Source organism: Anser brachyrhynchus (assembly GCF_964034855.1).
Source record: "Anser brachyrhynchus genome assembly, chromosome: 10".
Lineage (NCBI taxonomy): Eukaryota > Metazoa > Chordata > Aves > Anseriformes > Anatidae > Anser > Anser brachyrhynchus.
Window position 1 is genome coordinate 9,757,580 of NC_137705.1, and position 17,102 is coordinate 9,774,681.

The 17,102-nt window shown below is 73.7% G+C and overlaps 5 protein-coding genes across 18 annotated transcripts; 2 read left to right on the forward strand and 3 right to left on the reverse strand.

The window, feature by feature from the left end:
- Positions 1–20: 20 nt before the first annotated feature.
- On the reverse strand, positions 21–3,704 carry LOC308200701 (tubulin monoglycylase TTLL3-like). 10 transcript variants are annotated; one of them, XM_080606909.1, is made up of 11 exons: positions 3,575–3,704; positions 3,382–3,479; positions 2,980–3,282; positions 2,705–2,833; positions 2,491–2,605; positions 2,257–2,364; positions 1,980–2,136; positions 1,716–1,864; positions 1,381–1,615; positions 872–1,307; positions 25–778 (listed from the first exon to the last, which is right to left on the reverse strand). In XM_080606909.1, the coding sequence occupies exons 1-11, from the start codon at positions 3,639–3,641 to the stop codon at positions 326–328; spliced, it is 2,250 nt and encodes a 749-aa protein (XP_080463035.1). In that variant the 5' UTR covers positions 3,642–3,704; the 3' UTR covers positions 25–325. The 10 variants fall into 10 exon arrangements, with proteins under 10 accessions (XP_080463032.1, XP_080463026.1, XP_080463028.1 ...); XM_080606907.1 differs by having other exon boundaries at positions 23–778; positions 2,257–2,605; XM_080606908.1 differs by having other exon boundaries at positions 24–778; positions 1,980–2,364.
- Positions 3,705–4,175: 471 nt separating this feature from the next.
- Positions 4,176–6,006, reverse strand: ARPC4 (actin related protein 2/3 complex subunit 4). The gene is made up of 6 exons (XM_080606964.1): positions 5,847–6,006; positions 5,291–5,409; positions 5,104–5,215; positions 4,928–5,023; positions 4,617–4,787; positions 4,176–4,437 (listed from the first exon to the last, which is right to left on the reverse strand). Exons 1-6 carry the CDS (start codon positions 5,847–5,849, stop codon positions 4,432–4,434), a joined length of 507 nt encoding a protein of 168 aa, XP_080463090.1. The 5' UTR covers positions 5,850–6,006; the 3' UTR covers positions 4,176–4,431.
- Positions 6,007–6,305: 299 nt separating this feature from the next.
- TADA3 (transcriptional adaptor 3) lies at positions 6,306–9,806 on the forward strand. The gene is made up of 8 exons (XM_080606944.1): positions 6,306–7,267; positions 7,353–7,603; positions 7,765–7,870; positions 8,071–8,212; positions 8,341–8,444; positions 8,541–8,650; positions 8,773–8,958; positions 9,046–9,806. Exons 1-8 carry the CDS (start codon positions 7,061–7,063, stop codon positions 9,236–9,238), a joined length of 1,299 nt encoding a protein of 432 aa, XP_080463070.1. The 5' UTR covers positions 6,306–7,060; the 3' UTR covers positions 9,239–9,806.
- Positions 9,807–10,066: 260 nt separating this feature from the next.
- CAMK1 (calcium/calmodulin dependent protein kinase I) lies at positions 10,067–13,910 on the forward strand. 5 transcript variants are annotated; one of them, XM_080606951.1, is made up of 12 exons: positions 10,067–10,152; positions 10,490–10,587; positions 11,363–11,494; positions 11,734–11,808; positions 11,923–12,061; positions 12,158–12,284; positions 12,384–12,459; positions 12,546–12,658; positions 12,755–12,833; positions 12,940–13,027; positions 13,125–13,257; positions 13,361–13,910. In XM_080606951.1, exons 2-12 carry the CDS (start codon positions 10,502–10,504, stop codon positions 13,417–13,419), a joined length of 1,107 nt encoding a protein of 368 aa, XP_080463077.1. In that variant the 5' UTR covers positions 10,067–10,152; positions 10,490–10,501; the 3' UTR covers positions 13,420–13,910. The 5 variants fall into 5 exon arrangements, 3 of the variants coding, with proteins under 3 accessions (XP_080463077.1, XP_080463079.1, XP_080463078.1); XR_013955753.1 differs by lacking the exon at positions 10,067–10,152 and having other exon boundaries at positions 10,182–10,587; positions 13,129–13,257; positions 13,361–13,499; XR_013955754.1 differs by lacking the exon at positions 10,067–10,152 and having other exon boundaries at positions 10,183–10,587; positions 13,129–13,257; positions 13,364–13,507.
- On the reverse strand, positions 13,561–16,932 carry OGG1 (8-oxoguanine DNA glycosylase; the record flags this gene model as incomplete). Its single annotated transcript, XM_080606940.1, is given in 10 exon segments — positions 13,561–14,184; positions 14,267–14,316; positions 14,470–14,506; positions 14,509–14,613; positions 14,682–14,860; positions 14,946–14,991; positions 14,993–15,126; positions 15,207–15,439; positions 15,512–15,653; positions 16,825–16,932. Coding segments are annotated over 9 exon segments (1,518 nt in total). The 5' UTR covers positions 15,622–15,653; positions 16,825–16,932.
- Between the last annotated feature and the right edge of the window lie 170 nt (positions 16,933–17,102).

Sequence of the window (17,102 nt, forward strand, 5' to 3'; positions counted from 1 at the left end):
ATTTTTTCCTCCCCGTTATCCCCGGGGGGGGGTCCGTGTATGCTTCCCGCTGCCCCCCCCCAGGATTGAGTCACCGCAGGGCCCCCCCTTGCCCCCCCCCCCCCCCCATGACCTGGTTCCCAGCCCTGCTACGGCGCCGGTTCCTGCCGCAGCCCCGCAGATCTGGGCCATGGGGGGGGGGGGGGCTGGCAGGCGGTGCCCCCCCCGGCCCATCCTCCCCCCCCCACAAAGGCGCAGAGCCTGGCTCCTCTCACAGCCGTGTTTTCCCACCTGGAGCCAGCTGGGGAAGATGGGGCAGACCCCGGGGGGGGGCCAGGTGGGTGCCTCACAGCTCCTCTTCGCCCCCCCCGGAGCCCCCCCGTGCCTTCTCCCCGCCATGGTGCTGAGCTGCCCGCAGCAGGGGCAGGGGGCTGAGGCGAGCCCGGCCCTGGCGGCTGGGGGGGGCTCTCGGGGGGGGCAGGATGGGGACGGTGGCACCGGGACGGCCACCAAGCAGGGGCAGAGCCGCCGAGGGCTGGCTGTGCCGGCGCCCGAGCTGCGACACCCCCCGGGCCCCCGCAGCCCCCAGGTGGGCACCGGCCCCATCCTGCGCCCCCCCTGCTGCGGGGGAGCAGGATGGGGGCTGCAGGGGGGGGCACGAGGGGCTCCACGGCTTCCCCGGGGGCTCACGGGTGCTCGCCGTGGTGCCGGGGGGCTTGGGAGCGCGGCGGGGTCTCCGGAGCGAGCAGCCCTCCACCACCAGCTTCAGCCCCACGTAGCGAGGGGTGGGCACGGCCGCCTGGCCGGGGGGGGGCACAGAGTCACAGGGCTCAGTCCTGGAGCCGTGCGCGACCCCCCCGCTGTGTCCCCAACCCCCCCCCCACCTCCTCACCTGCTTGTAGATGAGCTCGAAGGCCCCCGTGGAGCAGCCGGGGTCGTCCCTGCGGTCGATGACGACGCGCAGCGCGTCCCGCTGCACCCCGGCGCACAGCCGCCCCGTCACCGCCGTGCCGCCGGCCATGGTGGGGCTGGCGTTGATCTCCAGCAGCCAGGGGCGGAAATCCTCCCCGAAAACAAAATCGGCCCCGTAGAGCTCGAAGCTGCCCTTCCGGCCCCGCACCAGCCCCTGCGAGCAGCGCAGCGCCCGCACCACCGCCGCCTTCATGCCCGGCACCATCACCTCGCCCCAGGCGCCCGCCTGCCCGCGCTGCGCCAGGTACGCCCGCAGCTGCCGGCACGACCACGTGTTGTCGGGGGGCAGCCGGGGGTGCCGGGCCCCCCCGGGCCCGCAGCGTCGCTGCACGGCTTGGTTGCAGAGGTGGCCGGCGCTGGGGGAGAGAGCGGGCGGTGAGCGCGGGGCCGAGCGCGGAGCGAGAGGAGGGCGCGGGGAGCGGCGCTCACGCGTCCAGGCGCCGCAGGGAGAAGGGCCGGGAGCAGAAGCGCAGGTAGCTGCGGCGGTAGAACCAGACGGTGAGCGGGTTCCAGTCGGTCACCAGGAACCACTGGCGGACGTCGAACTTGGTGCCGAAGACGAGCAGCGGGCGCTCCACGTATTTCTGCACCACCCAGCGGCCCTCCCGCGCCGCCCGGCCCGCCAGCCGCAGCACCTCGTCCAGGCGCGCCGCGCACGTGATGCCTGGGGGGGGGTGGCACGGCGGCGTGTAGGGGCCCCCCGTGGCACGTGGGGGCTCCCCCCCCTTTCCCATCCACATCTCTCCCCCACCCCTCCCTGCTACCTCTCCCCTGGGACGCGGCTCCCGGTTTGAGGATCCAGACGTTGCGGTCGCCCTCCATGTGCAGCTGGGGCAGGCGCCCCGCCAGGCGCTGCAGCAGGATGCGGCCCTGCTCCCGCTGCGCCCCGCTCAGCCGCGGCACGGCCCCCTCGCTGCGGGGGGCACGGGGTTGGGGGGGGGGGCTCAGCACTGATCCCGCCGCGTGCGAGCCGTGTCCCCGAGGTGTCCCCGAGGTGTCCCCGCGGCGTCCCCGAGCCCGGCACTCACTGCACCGCGCGGTAGTAGCCCCGCAGGAAGCCGTCCCAGGCGGCATCCGTGGCGCCGGGGGGCCGGGGGTCGCCGTCGATGTCCTGGTGGGTGAGGCTGCCCAGGTGCTGCCCGCACACCCGCAGCGCCTCCTCCACCAGCTGGGCACCCGGGCCGTCTGCGGGAGCGGGGCACGGGGTGAGGGACGGGGGTGCCGCGCCCCTCCAAGGGACCCTCGGTGCGTGGGGATGGGGGTGTCGGGTCAGGAACGGGAGCCCCCCCCCCCCCCCAGCGTTACCTGGTGCCTCAGCAGAGTTTGGGGACGGATCCGGCCCCGCATGCGCGTCCTGAGCCCTTTCCAGGGCCACTTTGAGCAGGCTGCGCGCGGCGGTGAGGCGGAAATCCTCTGCGGGAGGGGAGGCACGGCCCAGCCGGGTGCTGAGCGGGGGGCACGGGGGGAAGGGGGGGGGACGCGGGGGCAGCAGCGGGGTGCTGAGCCAGCCCCGGGGTGCTGAGCCAGCCCCGGGCTCACCGATGAAGGCCTGGCGCTCGTCCGCGGCGCCCAGCCGGTAGCAGCGGGGGAAGAAGGCGTCGGGGTCGGCTTGGTCGAACCAGGGCAGGTTCCGCAGGGTGAGGCACAGCCCCTCCTGCGGAGAGAAGGGTGGCAGCCCCCCAAACCCCCGGGCACACCCCGTGGCCCCCTTTCACCCCCCAGCCCCCCCAAGGCAAGATCCCCGTGGCCCCACCTTGGTGGTGAAGGAGCCCACGCGGGCGTAGTGGTTCGCCACCTGGTCGGGCTGCAGGAGGCGGCCCCGCACGGCGCTGCCGCGGGTGGTCCAGATGAAGTAGGGCACCTGGTCCCGCACCAGGCGGGACTGGGGGGCAGGGGGGGGCACAGAGAGGCCGGGTGAGGCGGGAGCCCCCTGCCCCACGTCCTCGCTGCCCCATCTCCGCGAGGTCGTTGGGATAAAGGTCCCGCGCCAAGCAGATGTGGGAGCCGCGGCCCAGCCCCGTAGCTAACCATGAGGTCATGGATGCCTTCGGGGTCCTCCTCATCCTCCTCCTCCTCTTCCTCCTCCTCCTCCTCCTCCTCTTCCTCCTCCTCCTCGTCAGGCAGCCGCAAGGAGCACGAGGACTCGGGGGTCCCCTGCACCCCGCGGTGGGTCACGGCGCCCTGCGCGGCCTCGCCGCCACCACCTCCCTCCTGCTGCTGGGGGCCGCCCGCCCTGCCCGCGCCCCGCTCCTTCCTCTCCACCCAGCCCCGCGCCCGCAGCAGGCGGCGGATCACGGGGCAGGGGCCCTGCAGCGCGAAGATCTTCTTGTCCTGGGACGGGGGGGCGGGGAACGCGAGGGCTGAGCGTGCTGCTCGGCCCTCGGGTGGGTGATATTTGGGGGGGGGGGGGGGGGAGGAGCACGCCCTCACCTTGATGGCCCTCTCCACGCGGAGCCTGACCTCCTTCAACCGCTCGGGGCTGAGCTGGGGGCGGCCGCAGCCGCGCTGCCCCACGGGTGCCCCGTGCCCTGCGGGGACGGCTGAGCCCCAAAAGGGTGGGGGACACCCCCACGTCCCCCCCACCCCCCACCCCGTCCCCGCCGGGCAGGGAGCAGGCACCCACCTGCCTGCCCGCACCGCGCCGAGCCGGGCGTCCCCGCCGTGGCTTTCCCCGACCTCTCGATCCTCATGGTGGCGGCCCGGCCGCGCGTGGCCCCCGGGACGCCCCGCTGCCACGCACCCCGCCTGGGGGGCACCCGGGACGTGCCAGCCCCTCGGCACCCCCCGCACCGTCACCGCTCCCGTGTGGGCGAGGCGTGGGGCACCCCACGGTGGCCTGGGGGGGGGGGCGAGGGAAGCTGCTGGCAGCTCTGCTCCCCTCCCCCGAGAACTGGGAACCCCCCCCAGTGCCCAAACCCTGCTGGGTGAGCGGGGGGGCTCCAGAGCAGGACGCAGCCCCCCCCCATCCCCTCCAGCCCCCCAAAACCCTCCCCAAGTGCCCCCCCACCCCAAAAGCCCTTGGTGCCCCCATCCTCCCCCCAGCACCCACCCGGGTCCTGCCCGCACTGCCGGGGTCGCCCCCGTTGTTTACCATTGCCATGGTGCTGCCCCTCGGCCCCTCCCCCTTCCGTGGCCCCTCCCCCTTCTCCCTGAGGCCCCGCCCCGTGCCCCCCCCTCCTTTAATTCCCCCCCACACCCCCAAAAATGACCGCAGGAGCCGCGGGTACAGCAAGTGACCCTTTAAAAAACACAACGCGACAGGACGGGGGGAGCGGGGCCGCCCGGCCCCACGCACGCACAAGCCCGGGTCGCCCCCCACCGCGGCACCGCCCCGGCCAGCGAGGAGCAGGGGGGGGGCGCAGCCAGTGCCCCCCCCCCCGGGTCGGGGCCGCAGGGCTCGGCTCTCCTCCGCCGGAACAGGCGGCCCCGGCCACGGGGCTCTGCACAGGTGCCGGGAAGCCACGGAGTCGGCGGCACGGCCTAGAACTGCAAGGGGAGAGGAGGCGCGCGTCCGTCAGCTGCCCCCCCGCTCCTCAAAAAGGGGATAAATCGCCCCAAAATGCTGCCACGCCACCCCCCCCCCCCCCCCCAGCCCAGATCCCGGCAGCGAGGGCTGCGCCGCCCCCCCCGCGTGCCAGGACGAGGGCCCCGTGTGAGAGCCTCACGTTTTTGAGGAACTCCTCCGCCACGATGCGGGCCCTGGCGTTGACGGAGAGCTTCATCTCGCTGATCTCCTTGTCGATCTCCTCCATGAAATGGATCACGAAGTCCACCAGCTTGTGCTTGTACATCTGCTCCGTGTGGAAGTTGGTGATCAGGAAGCTGATGTCGTAGCCCTGCGGATGGAAGGAGCGGGCTGAGCAACCGGCGGGCACCCCCACGGCGGGCACCCCCACGCCCCGGTCCCGCGCTGGAAGCCCCCGGGGCACGGGGTGGGGGAGCTGGAAGCCCCCCTCCTCTGCCCCCACCACATCACCTCCACGGGCTTCCTGCGCAGGATGAAGAAGTTCTCGGCCCTCATCATCATGAAGCGCATGAACTTGTGGCACAAAATCTTCTCGATTTCGTCGGCCTGCGGAGAACAGAGGGCAGTGAAGCGAGGAGGCTGCCCAGTGCCGAGCCGAGCCGCCGGCCCGCCGCCCTGCCGCGCACCTGCTTGACGGCGATGCTGACGCGCACGGAGTTGATGGAGCCCTCGATGAGCACCTTCTCCTTCTCGTTCCTGCTGATGATGACGGGCTGCAGCAGGAGCTCCTTGCTGCTCCTGCGGGAGGGAAAGGTGCTCAGCACGGGGGGCAGCGACGTGCCCGGTGCAGGGGGGGGGGGGGCGCTGCCGTACCTGACCTCCACCTCGGGCTTGTTGTGGCGCTCCACCACCTGCGAGGAGAAGTTCTCCAGGCACAGCGCGGCCTGCAGCGTGGCACGCACCGCGTTCAGGTACGGGCGCAGCGTGGCGGTCTGCGGGGAACGGCGACGGCGGGCACCGGAACCGGAACCGGCATCAGCACCATCAGTATCAGCACCATCAGCATCGCCGCCGCCACCACCCCCGGTCCCGGTCCCGGTCCCGGCCCCGGCCCCCAATCCCGAACCCCGGTCCCGGTCCCGGTCCCGGTCACCGGCCCCGCCACCGCCTCCCCGGTCCCGCTCCCGGTCCCCGCTCCCGGTCCCGCTCCCGGTCCCCGCTCCCGGTCCCCGCTCCCGGTCCCCGCTCCCGGTCCCCGCTCCCGGTCCCCGCTCCCGGTCCCCGCTCCCGGTCCCCGCTCCCGGTCCCCGCTCCCGGTCCCCGCTCCCGGTCCCCGCTCCCGGGTCCCAGCCCCGCCGTCCAGCCCCGCCGTCCAGCCCCGGTCCCAGCCCCGGTCCCGCCGCCCGGCCCCGCCCCGGCCCCGCCGCACCATGGTGGCAGCTCCGCTCCGCTCCGCTCGGTTCCGCTCCGCTCCCGGGAGGCGGAAGTGGCCGCTCTCCTCTTCCGGGATGCGCGGGAGCTCCCACGGAGGAGGGAGGGGGGAGGCGAGAGGATCCCCCTCCCCGCCCAGAGGGCAGTCACCGGCCAAAGGGCCCTACTTTATAGCCCAGGGCATATAAAAGTTTTCAGATGGATCCCGGCGGGGATATCGGGGAACGCGGCGGCAGCAGCCCATGAAGGCCGCTCGTCCCCCTCCCGCCCCCCCCTCTCCCCGCGGCGCTTGGTACGCTCCTGTCAGCGCTTCCATATTAGGGCAGGCAGACAGCGCGCGGGGCTGGCCAATGGGCGGCGGGCGCTGGGCGCGGCCTGGCCAATGGGGGGCGGGGGGCGGGGCGGCGCGGCGCGGCCGACGGGGGCCGGAAGGGGGCGAGCGGCCTAGGCCTGGCCCGGCCCCCGCGGCGCCGCCGCCGCCCGCCCGCGCCCCGGGCCTGCCCCCGGCCTGCCCCGCCCCGGCCTCCCCGCAGCGCCCCGGAGCCCCCGGTGCCCGCCCCCCGGTGCCACAGAGCCCCCCCCCCCCGCCCCCATCCCTTCCCTCCGGTTCTCTCCGATTCCCCGGTGACCCCCCCCGGTACCCTCCGGTGATCCCCCGGCACCCTCCCGGTGCTTCCCGGTAGCGCCCTCGTGTCCTCCGGTGCCTCCCCGGTGCCTCCCGGCGCCTCCCGGTACCCCTCCGACGACCCCCGGTGCCTCCCGGTAGCCCCCGGTGCCTCCCGGTGCACCCCCGACGACCCCCGGTGCCCCGCGGTACCCGTCGATCCCTCCCGGTGCACCTCCGTTCCCCCGGTCCCTCCCGGTGCCTTCCCGTTATCCCCCCGGTGCCTGACGGTTCCCCTCGGTGCCTGCTGGTACCCCTCTGACGACCCCCGGTGCCTCCCGGTAGCCCCCGTTCCCTCCCTGTACCCCCCCGGTATCCCCCGGTCCCTCCAAGTGCCCCCCGGTACCCCGCGTTCCCTCCCCGTGTCCCCCCCGGTACCCCTCGTTCCCTTCCGGTGCACCTCAGGTCCTCCCCGGTCCCTCCCGGTGCCTTCCCGTTATCCCCCCGGGACTCCCCGGTCCCACCCGGGTGGTCCCTCGGTGCCCCCCACGGTGCTCCCGGTATCCCCTCGGTGCCCCCCCGCCGGTGCCGCCGCCGCCCCCGCCGCCATGAGCGAGCTGAAGGACTGCCCGCTGCAGTTCCACGACTTCAAGTCGGTGGACCACGTGAAGGTGTGCCCGCGCTACACGGCCGTGCTGGCCCGCTCCGAGGACGACGGCATCGGCATCGAGGAGCTGGACACGCTGCAGCTGGAGCTGGAGACGCTGCTCTCCTCCGCCAGCCGCCGCCTCCGCATCCTGGAGGCCGAGACGCAGGTGCGGGACGGTCCCCGAGGTCCCCGTCCCCCCCGGCACGCGGTGCCCTGACCGGGGGCGGGCTGGGGGTCGCTCTCTTTTCCAGATCCTGACGGACTGGCAGGACAAGAAGGGCGACCGGCGGTTCCTGAAGCTGAGCAAGGAGCACGATGTGGGGCCCTCCGTCAAGCACGGGAAGCCCAAGAAGCAGAAGCTGGAGGGGAAAGGGGGGCACGGCACGGGGCCCGGCCCCGGGCGGCCCAAATCCAAGAACCTGCAGCCCAAGATCCAGGAATACGAGTTCCAGGACGACCCCATCGAAGCGCCCCGCATTCCCAAAAACGACGCCCCAAACAGGTGCGGGGGGAGCGGGGCAGCGCCGGGATCCCCGCTTCCTTCCCTGCAGCGCCCGGCCGGAGAGCTGCCTTCACCCCGCGGGGGGAGAAGCCCCCTGGGGAGCCAGGTGCCATGGTGTCCCCGCAGCCGTCCCTCATCGCCCGTCCCCTCCGTCCTCGCAGGTTCTGGGCCTCGGTGGAGCCGTACTGCGCCGACCTCACCAACGAGGAAGTCAGAGTCCTGGAGGAGCTGCTCAAGCCGCCCGAGGACGAGGCTGAGCATTACAAGGTGGGGAGCTCCGGGGCCCCCCCGCTCCATCCGTCCCTCATCCGCTCTCCTGTCCCCTCTCCCCGTTCGTCGCCAGGCCGTGCAGTCCCGCAGCGCACGAGGAACCCCTCCTCATCCTCGCCAGCCCCTCAGCCCCGCTCCCCAGCGGCCGGAGGGGCCGCGAGCCCCGTGCTGAGCGTGCCCCCCGCCTGTCCCCGCAGATCCCTCCCCTGGGGAAGCACTACTCGCAGCGCTGGGCGCAGGAGGACCTGCTGGAGGAGCAGAAGGACGGGGCCCGGGCTGCAGCCGCTGCCGACAAGAAGAAGGGCGTCCTGGGGCCGCTCACCGAGCTGGACACCAAAGGTGCCTTTGTCCCCGCCTGGCGCAACGGGCTGGGGGCTGTGGGGAGAGACCGGGGGACCGGCACCCGGCTTCTGCAGAGCCGGAGCTGCCTCTGCCCTGCTGCTGATTATCGTTTTCTCCCCTCGCAGACGTCGATGCCCTGCTGAAGAAGTCGGAGGCCCAGCACGAGCAGCCCGAGGACGGGTGTCCCTTCGGGCCCCTGACGCAGCGTCTCCTGCAGGCCCTGGTGGAGGTGAGGGGGCTCGGGGCTGCGCGGCGGCCCCGCGGGGCGGCGCGGCTGCGGCTGGGCGAGCTGTGACCCCTCCCGCCCCCGCGCCCTGCTCTCTAGGAGAACATCATTTCCCCCGTGGAGGACTCCCCCATCCCCGAGATCGCCGGCAAGGACTCGGGAGCTGACGGCGCCGGCACTTCTCCCCGCAGCCAGAACAAGCCCTTCAGGTGAGCGCCTCGCTGGCCGCGCAGCCGGGCGCGGGGCTTCCGCGGCCCGAAGCGGACGGAAGGCGGGTACCGGCACGCCGTGGCCGTGCCCGCGCTCAGCGCCCGCGCTCTGCCCCTCGCAGCGTCCCGCACACCAAGTCCCTGGAGGGGCGGATCAAGGAGGAGCTGGTGGCGCAGGGCCTGCTCGAGTCAGAGGACCGGCCCGCCGAGGACTCGGAGGACGAGGTCCTGGCCGAGCTGCGCAAGAGGCAGGCGGAGCTGAAGGCGCTGAGCGCCCACAACCGCGCCAAGAAGCACGAGCTGCTGCGGTGAGCGCGGGCAGGGCCGGGACGGGCGCGTGGGGGCCGGCAGCGGGCAGGGACTGACCCCCCCCTGCCCCCCTCCCGTGTCCCCAGGCTGGCCAAGGAGGAGCTGCACCGGCAGGAGCTGCGGCAGCGCGTCCGCATGGCCGACAACGAGGTGATGGACGCCTTCCGCAAGATCATGGCGGCCCGGCAGAAGAAGCGCACCCCCACCAAGAAGGAGAAGGACCAGGCCTGGAAGACGCTGAAGGAGCGCGAGAGCATCCTCAAGCTGCTGGACGGTTAGCGGGGCGCTCGGCACGGCACCCCGCGCGGGCGGCGGACTGTCACGGAGCCCGCGGGGACGAGGAGGTACCCCTGTCCCGGCCCTGCGGGGTCCCGGCGTGCCCACGCTGCGCCCGGCGTCACCTGGGGGCTGGGGACAGAGGGGGGGTGAGCGCAGCGTGCCACCCAGCGCTGCGACGTCCCGCTGGGGGGCTGCGTCCTGCTCCGTGCCCTGCTCAGCTGCTGCCTGCTGCCACCGCTCCGGGCTGTGGGGCCGGGGCTGGGGCGCGGAGGTGACACACGGGGACCCAGCGTCCCGGGGGGGGGGGGACACAGCCCCCTGGTGGCTTCTGCGCCCGCGGTTATTCGGGTGCCTGGCCTCCGAGGGACAGATGTGGCAGCTCCCACGGCCACGCCGCCTCCCGCAGCACCCAGCTCTGCGTGGGCACGAGTGGGAGCTGCCCGCGGGGCTGTGGGGACACGGGGGGTGGCGGTGTCACCGGGGGAGGGGGGCGGATTTGGGGAGGGGGCGCGGCGGGCTCGGGCTGTACCTGCGGTTTGTGCGCGCGGGCAATAAAAGGAGGCCGGCAGGAGTGGTGTGCTTCTGGGGGGGGGGGCTGGGGACACGCGTGGGTGGGGGGCAGGCCGGGGGGGGGCGTGGGGTGTCCCCCATCCCCCGTGGGGTGTGTTCCCCGTGGGGGGTCCCCCGTGGGGGGTCCCCGCTGCAGGGTGTCCCCCCGCGGGTATCCCCCCCGTGTCCCCGCAGGCGCCCCCCCCAGCCCGCGGTCACGCGTGGGCGCCCCACCCGCGGCCTCCCATTGGCCGGGCGCGGGCTGGCCCCGCCCCTCCCGTGACGTCAGGGCCGCCCGGCGCGCCGGGCCGGGAGCTGCCGCCGCCGCCGCTCCGCTCCGCGCGGGGCCGGGGCCGGGGCCGTCGGTAAGGGCGGGCGGGGGCGGCGGGGCCGCGCGTGGGGACCCCCCCCCCCCCCGTCCTCCTCCCACGCGGGATCTGCGCGGACAGGGCCCCGAGCCCGCGCGGGGAGCAGCAGCCGCGCCCCGGGCAGCTCCGGTGCGGTGCCCACGCGGGACCGGGAGCGCGCGGGGACCGTCCCCGGCAGCCGCTGTCCCCGCGTCCCCGCGCCCTGACACCCGTCACACCCGGTGCCACGTCCCGTGGGGGTCCCAGCACCGAGTCACCGAGCCCGGGGGGGTCGCAGCCCCGGTGTCACCCGGTGCCACCCGCGGGGCCACCCCGCCGCCGCCGTGCCCCGCAGGCCCAGGCCACCATGCCGCTGGGGCGGGACGGGCCCGGCTGGAAGAAGCGGACCGAGGACATCCGTCGCATCTACGACTTCCGAGAGGTCCTGGGCACGTGAGTCGCAGGCTGGCACCGGAGCCGGCACCGCCGCCACCAACCCCGGCCGGGCGGCAGCGTGGAACCGTGCCAGCTCAAATATTGGCACGGGGCGGGTGCCACCGCCGCGGGACGGCACCTGCGGGGCTGGGCTGGGGGCACGGGGACGGGCGGGGGACACGGGGACGGGCCGGGGACAGATGGGGGACGTGGTGCTGCCCGCCCCGTGGTGCCGTGCCGCACCGTGCCCCCCGGCCGACGGTGCCGTCCCGGCGGGTCCCCGTCCCCCAAGGGGCACACGCGGTGGCACCCGGCGCTGCCCGGGTGCTGTAAGGCTCTTAGGGTGGATTACCGGGTTAATTACAGAAGGGATTAGGGCCCAGCAGCACCAGCGCCCTGCCCTCCACCTGCCCCACCTGGGCACCTCTGGGGCCCTCCACGGCACCCTGGGTCCCCCTGAGGAGGGGGGGGCGTGTGGCCGGGGTGTCCCCCCTCTGTGGGGCTGTCCCCGGGGCCGCTGTCCCCTCTCGGCCTTGGGAAGGGGATGAGCAGCGGGGTGGGGGGGGGGGTTATGGGGTGCCCCGAGCACCCCGGCACCCTCGGGCCCCGCGTCCCACGGCCCGGCCGTCCCAGCGGGCGGCTGCCGCTCGCCTTTCTCCTATAAATAGCCGGACTTTCTGCCTGTCGCCATGGCAATGGCAGCGCGGCGCCTCCGGCGGCGCCCCCCCCCACCCCGACTCCGTCCAACCCCCCCCGCCCCCCCCCCCAGCTCACCCCTCTCCTCCCGCACCAGGGGGGCCTTCTCCGAGGTGGTCCTGGCGGAGGAGAAGGCGACCCAGAAGCTGGTGGCCATCAAGTGCATCGCCAAGAAGGCGCTGGAGGGGAAGGAGGCCGGCCTGGAGAACGAGATCGCCGTCCTGCACAAGTAGGGATGGCGATGGCGGGACGGGGACAGGGGGGGGAACGGACATACACACACCTCGTGCTGCCCCCCCGGCACCCATCACCGCGGGGCGTTATCAGCATGCCCGAAATAGCCCGGCACGCGGTGCCCTGCAGGGCCGGGCCTGCTCCCTGCCAGCCTGCAGGCTTTGGGGGGGGGGGGGGGGGGGGGGCAGGTCCCGACCCATCTCACCCCCCCCCCCTTATTACCCCCCCCAACAGGATCAAGCACCCCAACATCGTGGCCTTGGATGACATCTACGAGAGCAGCAGCCACCTCTACCTCATCATGCAGCTGTGAGTGCTGGGACGGGGATGGGGGGGGGGGGACGGGGATGGGGTCCGGGGGGCTGCCCCCCCCCCCCACACACACAGAGGGGAAGGGCTGACGGCGCCGCGCGGCCCCCGCAGGGTGTCGGGGGGGGAGCTCTTCGACCGCATCGTGGAGAAGGGCTTCTACACCGAGCGCGACGCCAGCGCCCTGATCCGGCAGATCCTGGACGCCGTCAGGTACCTGCACGACATGGGCATCGTGCACCGCGACCTGAAGGTGAGCGGCTGGGGGGGGGGACAGCGGGACCGGAGCCGGCGGGGCGGGGGGGGGAGCGTCCCCGGTGCCACCCGTCCCTGCCGCCCCCTCCCGCAGCCCGAGAACCTGCTGTACTACAGCCTGGAGGAGGACTCCAAGATCATGATCAGCGACTTCGGGCTCTCCAAGATCGAGGGCTGCGGCAGCGTCATGTCCACCGCCTGCGGGACCCCCGGCTACGTGGGTGAGCCCCCTGGGGCTGCGGGGCTCCCTGTGGTGCCGTTCTGGGGACCCCCCCCCCCCACCCCGGGGACCCCCCCCCCCCCCCCCCTCTCTCCCCCAGCCCCCGAGGTGCTGGCGCAGAAGCCCTACAGCAAGGCAGTGGATTGCTGGTCCATCGGGGTCATCGCCTACATCCTGTGAGTGTCCCCCCCCCCATCCTGCTGGGGCTGCCCCGGGGCTGCCGAGCCCCCCCGTCCCGCTATGTCGTGCCCCCCCCCCCCAGGCTCTGCGGGTACCCCCCGTTCTACGACGAGAACGACGCCAAGCTCTTCGAGCAGATCCTGCGGGCCGAGTACGAGTTCGACTCGCCCTACTGGGACGACATCTCGGACTCGGGTGAGCCGGGGGGGGGCCAGGCACAGTGGCTGGGGCGGGCTGGGGGGGGGGGACGACACATGAGGTGGGCTCACAGCTGCTTTGTGCCCCCCCCAGCCAAAGATTTCATCCGGCACTTGATGGAGAAGGACCCCAAAAAGCGCTTCACGTGCGAGCAAGCCCTACAGCACCCCTGGTAAGGAGCTGGGGGGGGGGGGGTCTCCTCCCAAGACTCACTCCCCGGGCTGAGCTGCCCCCCCCGAAGCTTTGCCCCCCCCCCCGCTGATCCCCCACCACCCCAGGATCGCCGGGGACACGGCCCTGGACAAGAACATCCACCAGTCGGTGAGCGAGCAGATCAAGAAGAACTTTGCTAAGAGCAAGTGGAAGGTGAGCGCGGGCCAGGGGGTGGTTCTGGGGGGGGGGGGGGGGGGGGGGGGCACACAGCGGTGCCGGGGCGCGGTGACGGACGCCGTGCGGTCGGCAGCAAGCCTTCAACGCCACGGCCGTGGTGCGGCACATGAGGAAGCTGCAGCTGGGAACCAGCCAGGAGGGCCCCGGGCAGCCGACGCTGAGCAGCCCCTGCCACGGCCAGCGCCTGGGGGGGGGCTCCAGCAACGGTGAGCCCTGATCCCCCCCCCCCAATCCTCATCCCACACCCCCACGGGTCTGGGGGTGCCGCCAGGCTCTCACCCCGCGTTCCCCCCCCACCACCACCACCAGCAGGGTCGGACTGCGAGCGGGCGCCGGCGAACAGAACCCCCCGGGTGCCCCCCCGCTGAGGGCCTGGCCCCCGCCCGCACAGCTCGGCGCTGGGGGGCCGGGGGGGGGCACAGCTGGATGGGGCAGGGTGTCTGGGGGGGGGTCCGTGCGGGTCCTGTCCCCGACACAGGCTGTGGTGCTGAGGGAGGGGGTGCCCGGCCTCACAGACCCCAAATACCCCCCCCCCCCCATCTGCTCCTTTTTTGGGGCAGAACCGTGGGGGGGGGGGGGGGCACCCTGCCCTGCTCCCAGCCGGCCCCAGGAGGGAGCCCCTTTTTTTTGGGGGGGCACAGGGGGGGCTGCCCCCCTGCAGGCCTGGAGCCGAGGTCTGCACAGGGTGGGGGCAGCTCCCAGGAGCACCCCCAGGCTGCGGGGGGGGGGGGGGGCTCCAGCCGGGCCCTCTCCCTCCCTCCCCACTCTGCCCCCCCCCCCCCCCCAGCATGTTCCAGGCGCGTTTTCCAAATGGATGTTTCTATTTTATTGCTTGTAATAAAGGAAACAGGCGAAAGCCGCCCAGCTCGGCTCGGCCCCCCTGGGGCCAGCAGCTCCCTCGGCGCCAGCGGCTCCCCGGGCGCGCAGCGGGTGGGGGGACAGCCACGGCGCTGCCCCTGGCCCCCCCTTAGGGCCGTGTGCCCCCCCCTTAGGGCTTTGTGATTCCCCTTAGGGCTTCGTGACCCCCTTTTAGGGCTTTTCGTCCCGCAGCTCTCCCGGCCCCGGCCCCTCCTGGCCCGCTTCCCGCTGCCGGCCGCATCCTGCCCCTTGTGGAGGGCGGCGCAGAACAGGACCTGGGGAGGGGGGAAAGGCGCTGGGTGGGCACAGCCTGGGGGGCAAACGGCTTTGGGGGGGGCAACACGGTGGGGTACTCACTGCCTGCGCCCAGCCCGCGTAGGGTCCCCACAGCCCGCGGAAGAAGTCTCCTGCAGGGAGATTGGAGCCAGCCACGGGGGGTGGGGGGACTCAGCCCGTGCCCCCCCCTCCGAGCCCTGGTTGGGGGGGGGGGGGGCTCAGGGAAGGGGCTGTGGCTCCGCAATGCGGGGGGGGGGGCCGAGCGCCGGTTTTGGGGCCCTCACCGATCTCCTGGTGCACGCGGGCGGTCAGGGAGCGCGCTGCCCCTCCGCGGCCCCGTAGTGCCGCCGCGCCATGCGCCAGACGTGGGTGTCCACGGGCACCGCCTCCGCCTTGTCCAGCGCCATCAGGCACACGCAGTCGGCCACCTGCCGCGTGCAGCCGCCATCAGCCCCGCCGCCTCATCCCCCGTCCCCGTCCCCGTGCCGGCACCCACCTTGGTCCCCACGCCCGGCAGGGCGCACAGCACCCTCCTGGCCTCGGCGTAGGGCTCGGCGCGCAGGCGGCGCAGCCCCTCGGCGCCCAGCCCCTCGGCGATGGCCCGCGCGCTGCCGCTCACGTACTTGGCCCGGTAGCCGAAGCCCAGCGCCCGCAGCTTGGCCTCGGCGTCGCTGCCTGCGAGGGGACAGCGGGGCCGTGGGCCGGGGACCCCAACCCGGGCAGGAGGAGGGCGTCGTGGGGAGGAGGGGGGGCCGCGGACCTGCCAGCGCCGCCGGGGAGGGGAAGGCGTGGAAGGGCCGCGCGCCCCAGCTGGCAGAGCCGGCGGCCGAAGGCCTGGCAGAGGCGCTCGATCATGGCGGCGATGCGGGCGACGTGGTTGTTGGAGGTGCAGATGAAGGAGAGCAGGCACTCCACCGGGTCCTGCCGCAGCACCCGCACCCCTACGGGACGGATGGGGTTGGGGGGGGGGTGTTGGCGGCCCGGTGGGTGCCACCGCCGCCACCCTACGGGGTTGTCCCACCTGGGAAGTCGCCGGCCACCCTACGGAAGTGGGGGTCGGCCGCCCCCCAGGCGCGGTAGAGGGCCGGCAGCCCCACGTCCAGCTGGAAGTAGTCCCGCAGGATCCCGTCGGTGTCGGGGCCGGGCGGCTCCTCGCCGTACACCGTGTACCACAGCCGGTCCCGCTCCTGCACCAGCGTCCAGACGCGGGCGCCCAGCACGCCCGTCCAGGCACCGGGGCTGCTCTCCGCCACCCTGCCAGGCACCGGGCGTCGGGCCGGGCCTCGCGGCCCCCGGTAGCCCCCCCGTAGCCCCCCGTGGGCTCACCGGAACGTCTGCCCCGAGGACAGCACCAGGTCCAGGCGCAGCTCGGCCGTCGGGCAGCGCAGCGAGCGCCACAGGGCCGGGCAGGCGGAGGGGGCGTCCCGCAGCGCCATGGGGGTGCAGGGGGGGGGACGGCGGCGCCCCTCTGCCCGTGGAGGCAGCGGGGTCAGGCGATGCCTCAACACCCGCATATACCTGCGGTGTGTCCCCCTCCCTCTCTGCCCCCTCCCTGTAGTGCAGTGCCCCCAGACCCCCCAGCCTGGCTCCCCAGACCCCCCAGACCCCCATTTTTCCCTCCCAGACCCCCCCATTTTTCCCTCCCAGACCCCCCCCCAAATCCCCATTTTTCCCTCCCAGACCCCCCCCCAATCCCCATTTTTCCCAGACTCCCCCATCCCCAATTCCTCCCCCCAGCCCCGCAATGCCCCCAGCACTCCCTCTCCACCCTGGCCCCCCAGCCCCCCAGCCCCCCATTCTTCCCCCCGCCCCCCCAATCCCAATTCCTCCCCCAGCCTCCCAACCCCCCAGCACTCCCCTCCCCCGGCCCCACAGCCCCCCAGACCCTCCTCAGTCCTCCCCAATCCCCAATTCCTCCCCCCCAGCCCCCAATCCCAATTCTTCCCCTCCCCCCCAGCCCCCCAATCCAATTCCTCCCCCCCCAGCCATCAATCCCAATTTTCCCCTCCCCCAGGCCCCCCAATCCCAATTCCTCCCCCCCCCCCAGGCCCCCCAATCCCAATTCCTCCCCCCCAGCCCCCAATCCCAATTCTTCCCCCCCAGTCCCCCAATCCCCAATTCCTCCCCCTCCAGCCCCCAATCCCAATTCTTCCCCCCACAGCCCCCCAATCCCAATTCCTCCCCCCCCAGCCATCAATCCCAATTTTCCCCTCCCCCCAGGCCCCCCAATCCCAATTCCTCCCCCCCCCCCAGGCCCCCCAATCCCAATTCCTCCCCCCCCAGCCCCCAATCCCAATTCTTCCCCCCCAGTCCCCCAATCCCCAATTCCTCCCCCTCCAGCCCCCAATCCCAATTCTTCCCCCCACAGCCCCCCAATCCCAATTCCTCCCCCCCCAGCCATCAATCCCAATTTTCCCCTCCCCCCAGGCCCCCCAATCCCAATTCCTCCCCCCCCCCCAGGCCCCCCAATCCCAATTCCTCCCCCTCCAGCCCCCAATCCCAATTCCTCCCCTCCCAGCCCCCAATCCCAATTCCCCCCCCCCAGGCCCCCCATCCCTCCCCTCCCAGCCCCCAATCCCCCCGGCACTCCCCCCAACAGACCCCCCCCAGTGCCCCCCCGCCCCCCGAGCCTCCCCCACCATAGAGTTGCCCCCCCCGGCGCGCAGAGCGCCCTCCCCTCGGCGCCGCTCTGCCCCGCTTCCGGCCTCTCGCTGGCCCAACCCCGGAAGCGGCTGGGTCCCGGTGCCCCCCCCCCCCCCCCCCGGCCCCGTTCCCCCCCCCCCCCAGCACGACCCGACGGCACTTCTGGTTGTTTTTGTGGTTCCTTTCCTCCAAAATAATAAATTACAAACACGTCCCGGCGCCGGGGCCGCCCCCCCGGGGGAATAATTTAAAGGGGCAGGGCTGTACAGTATTT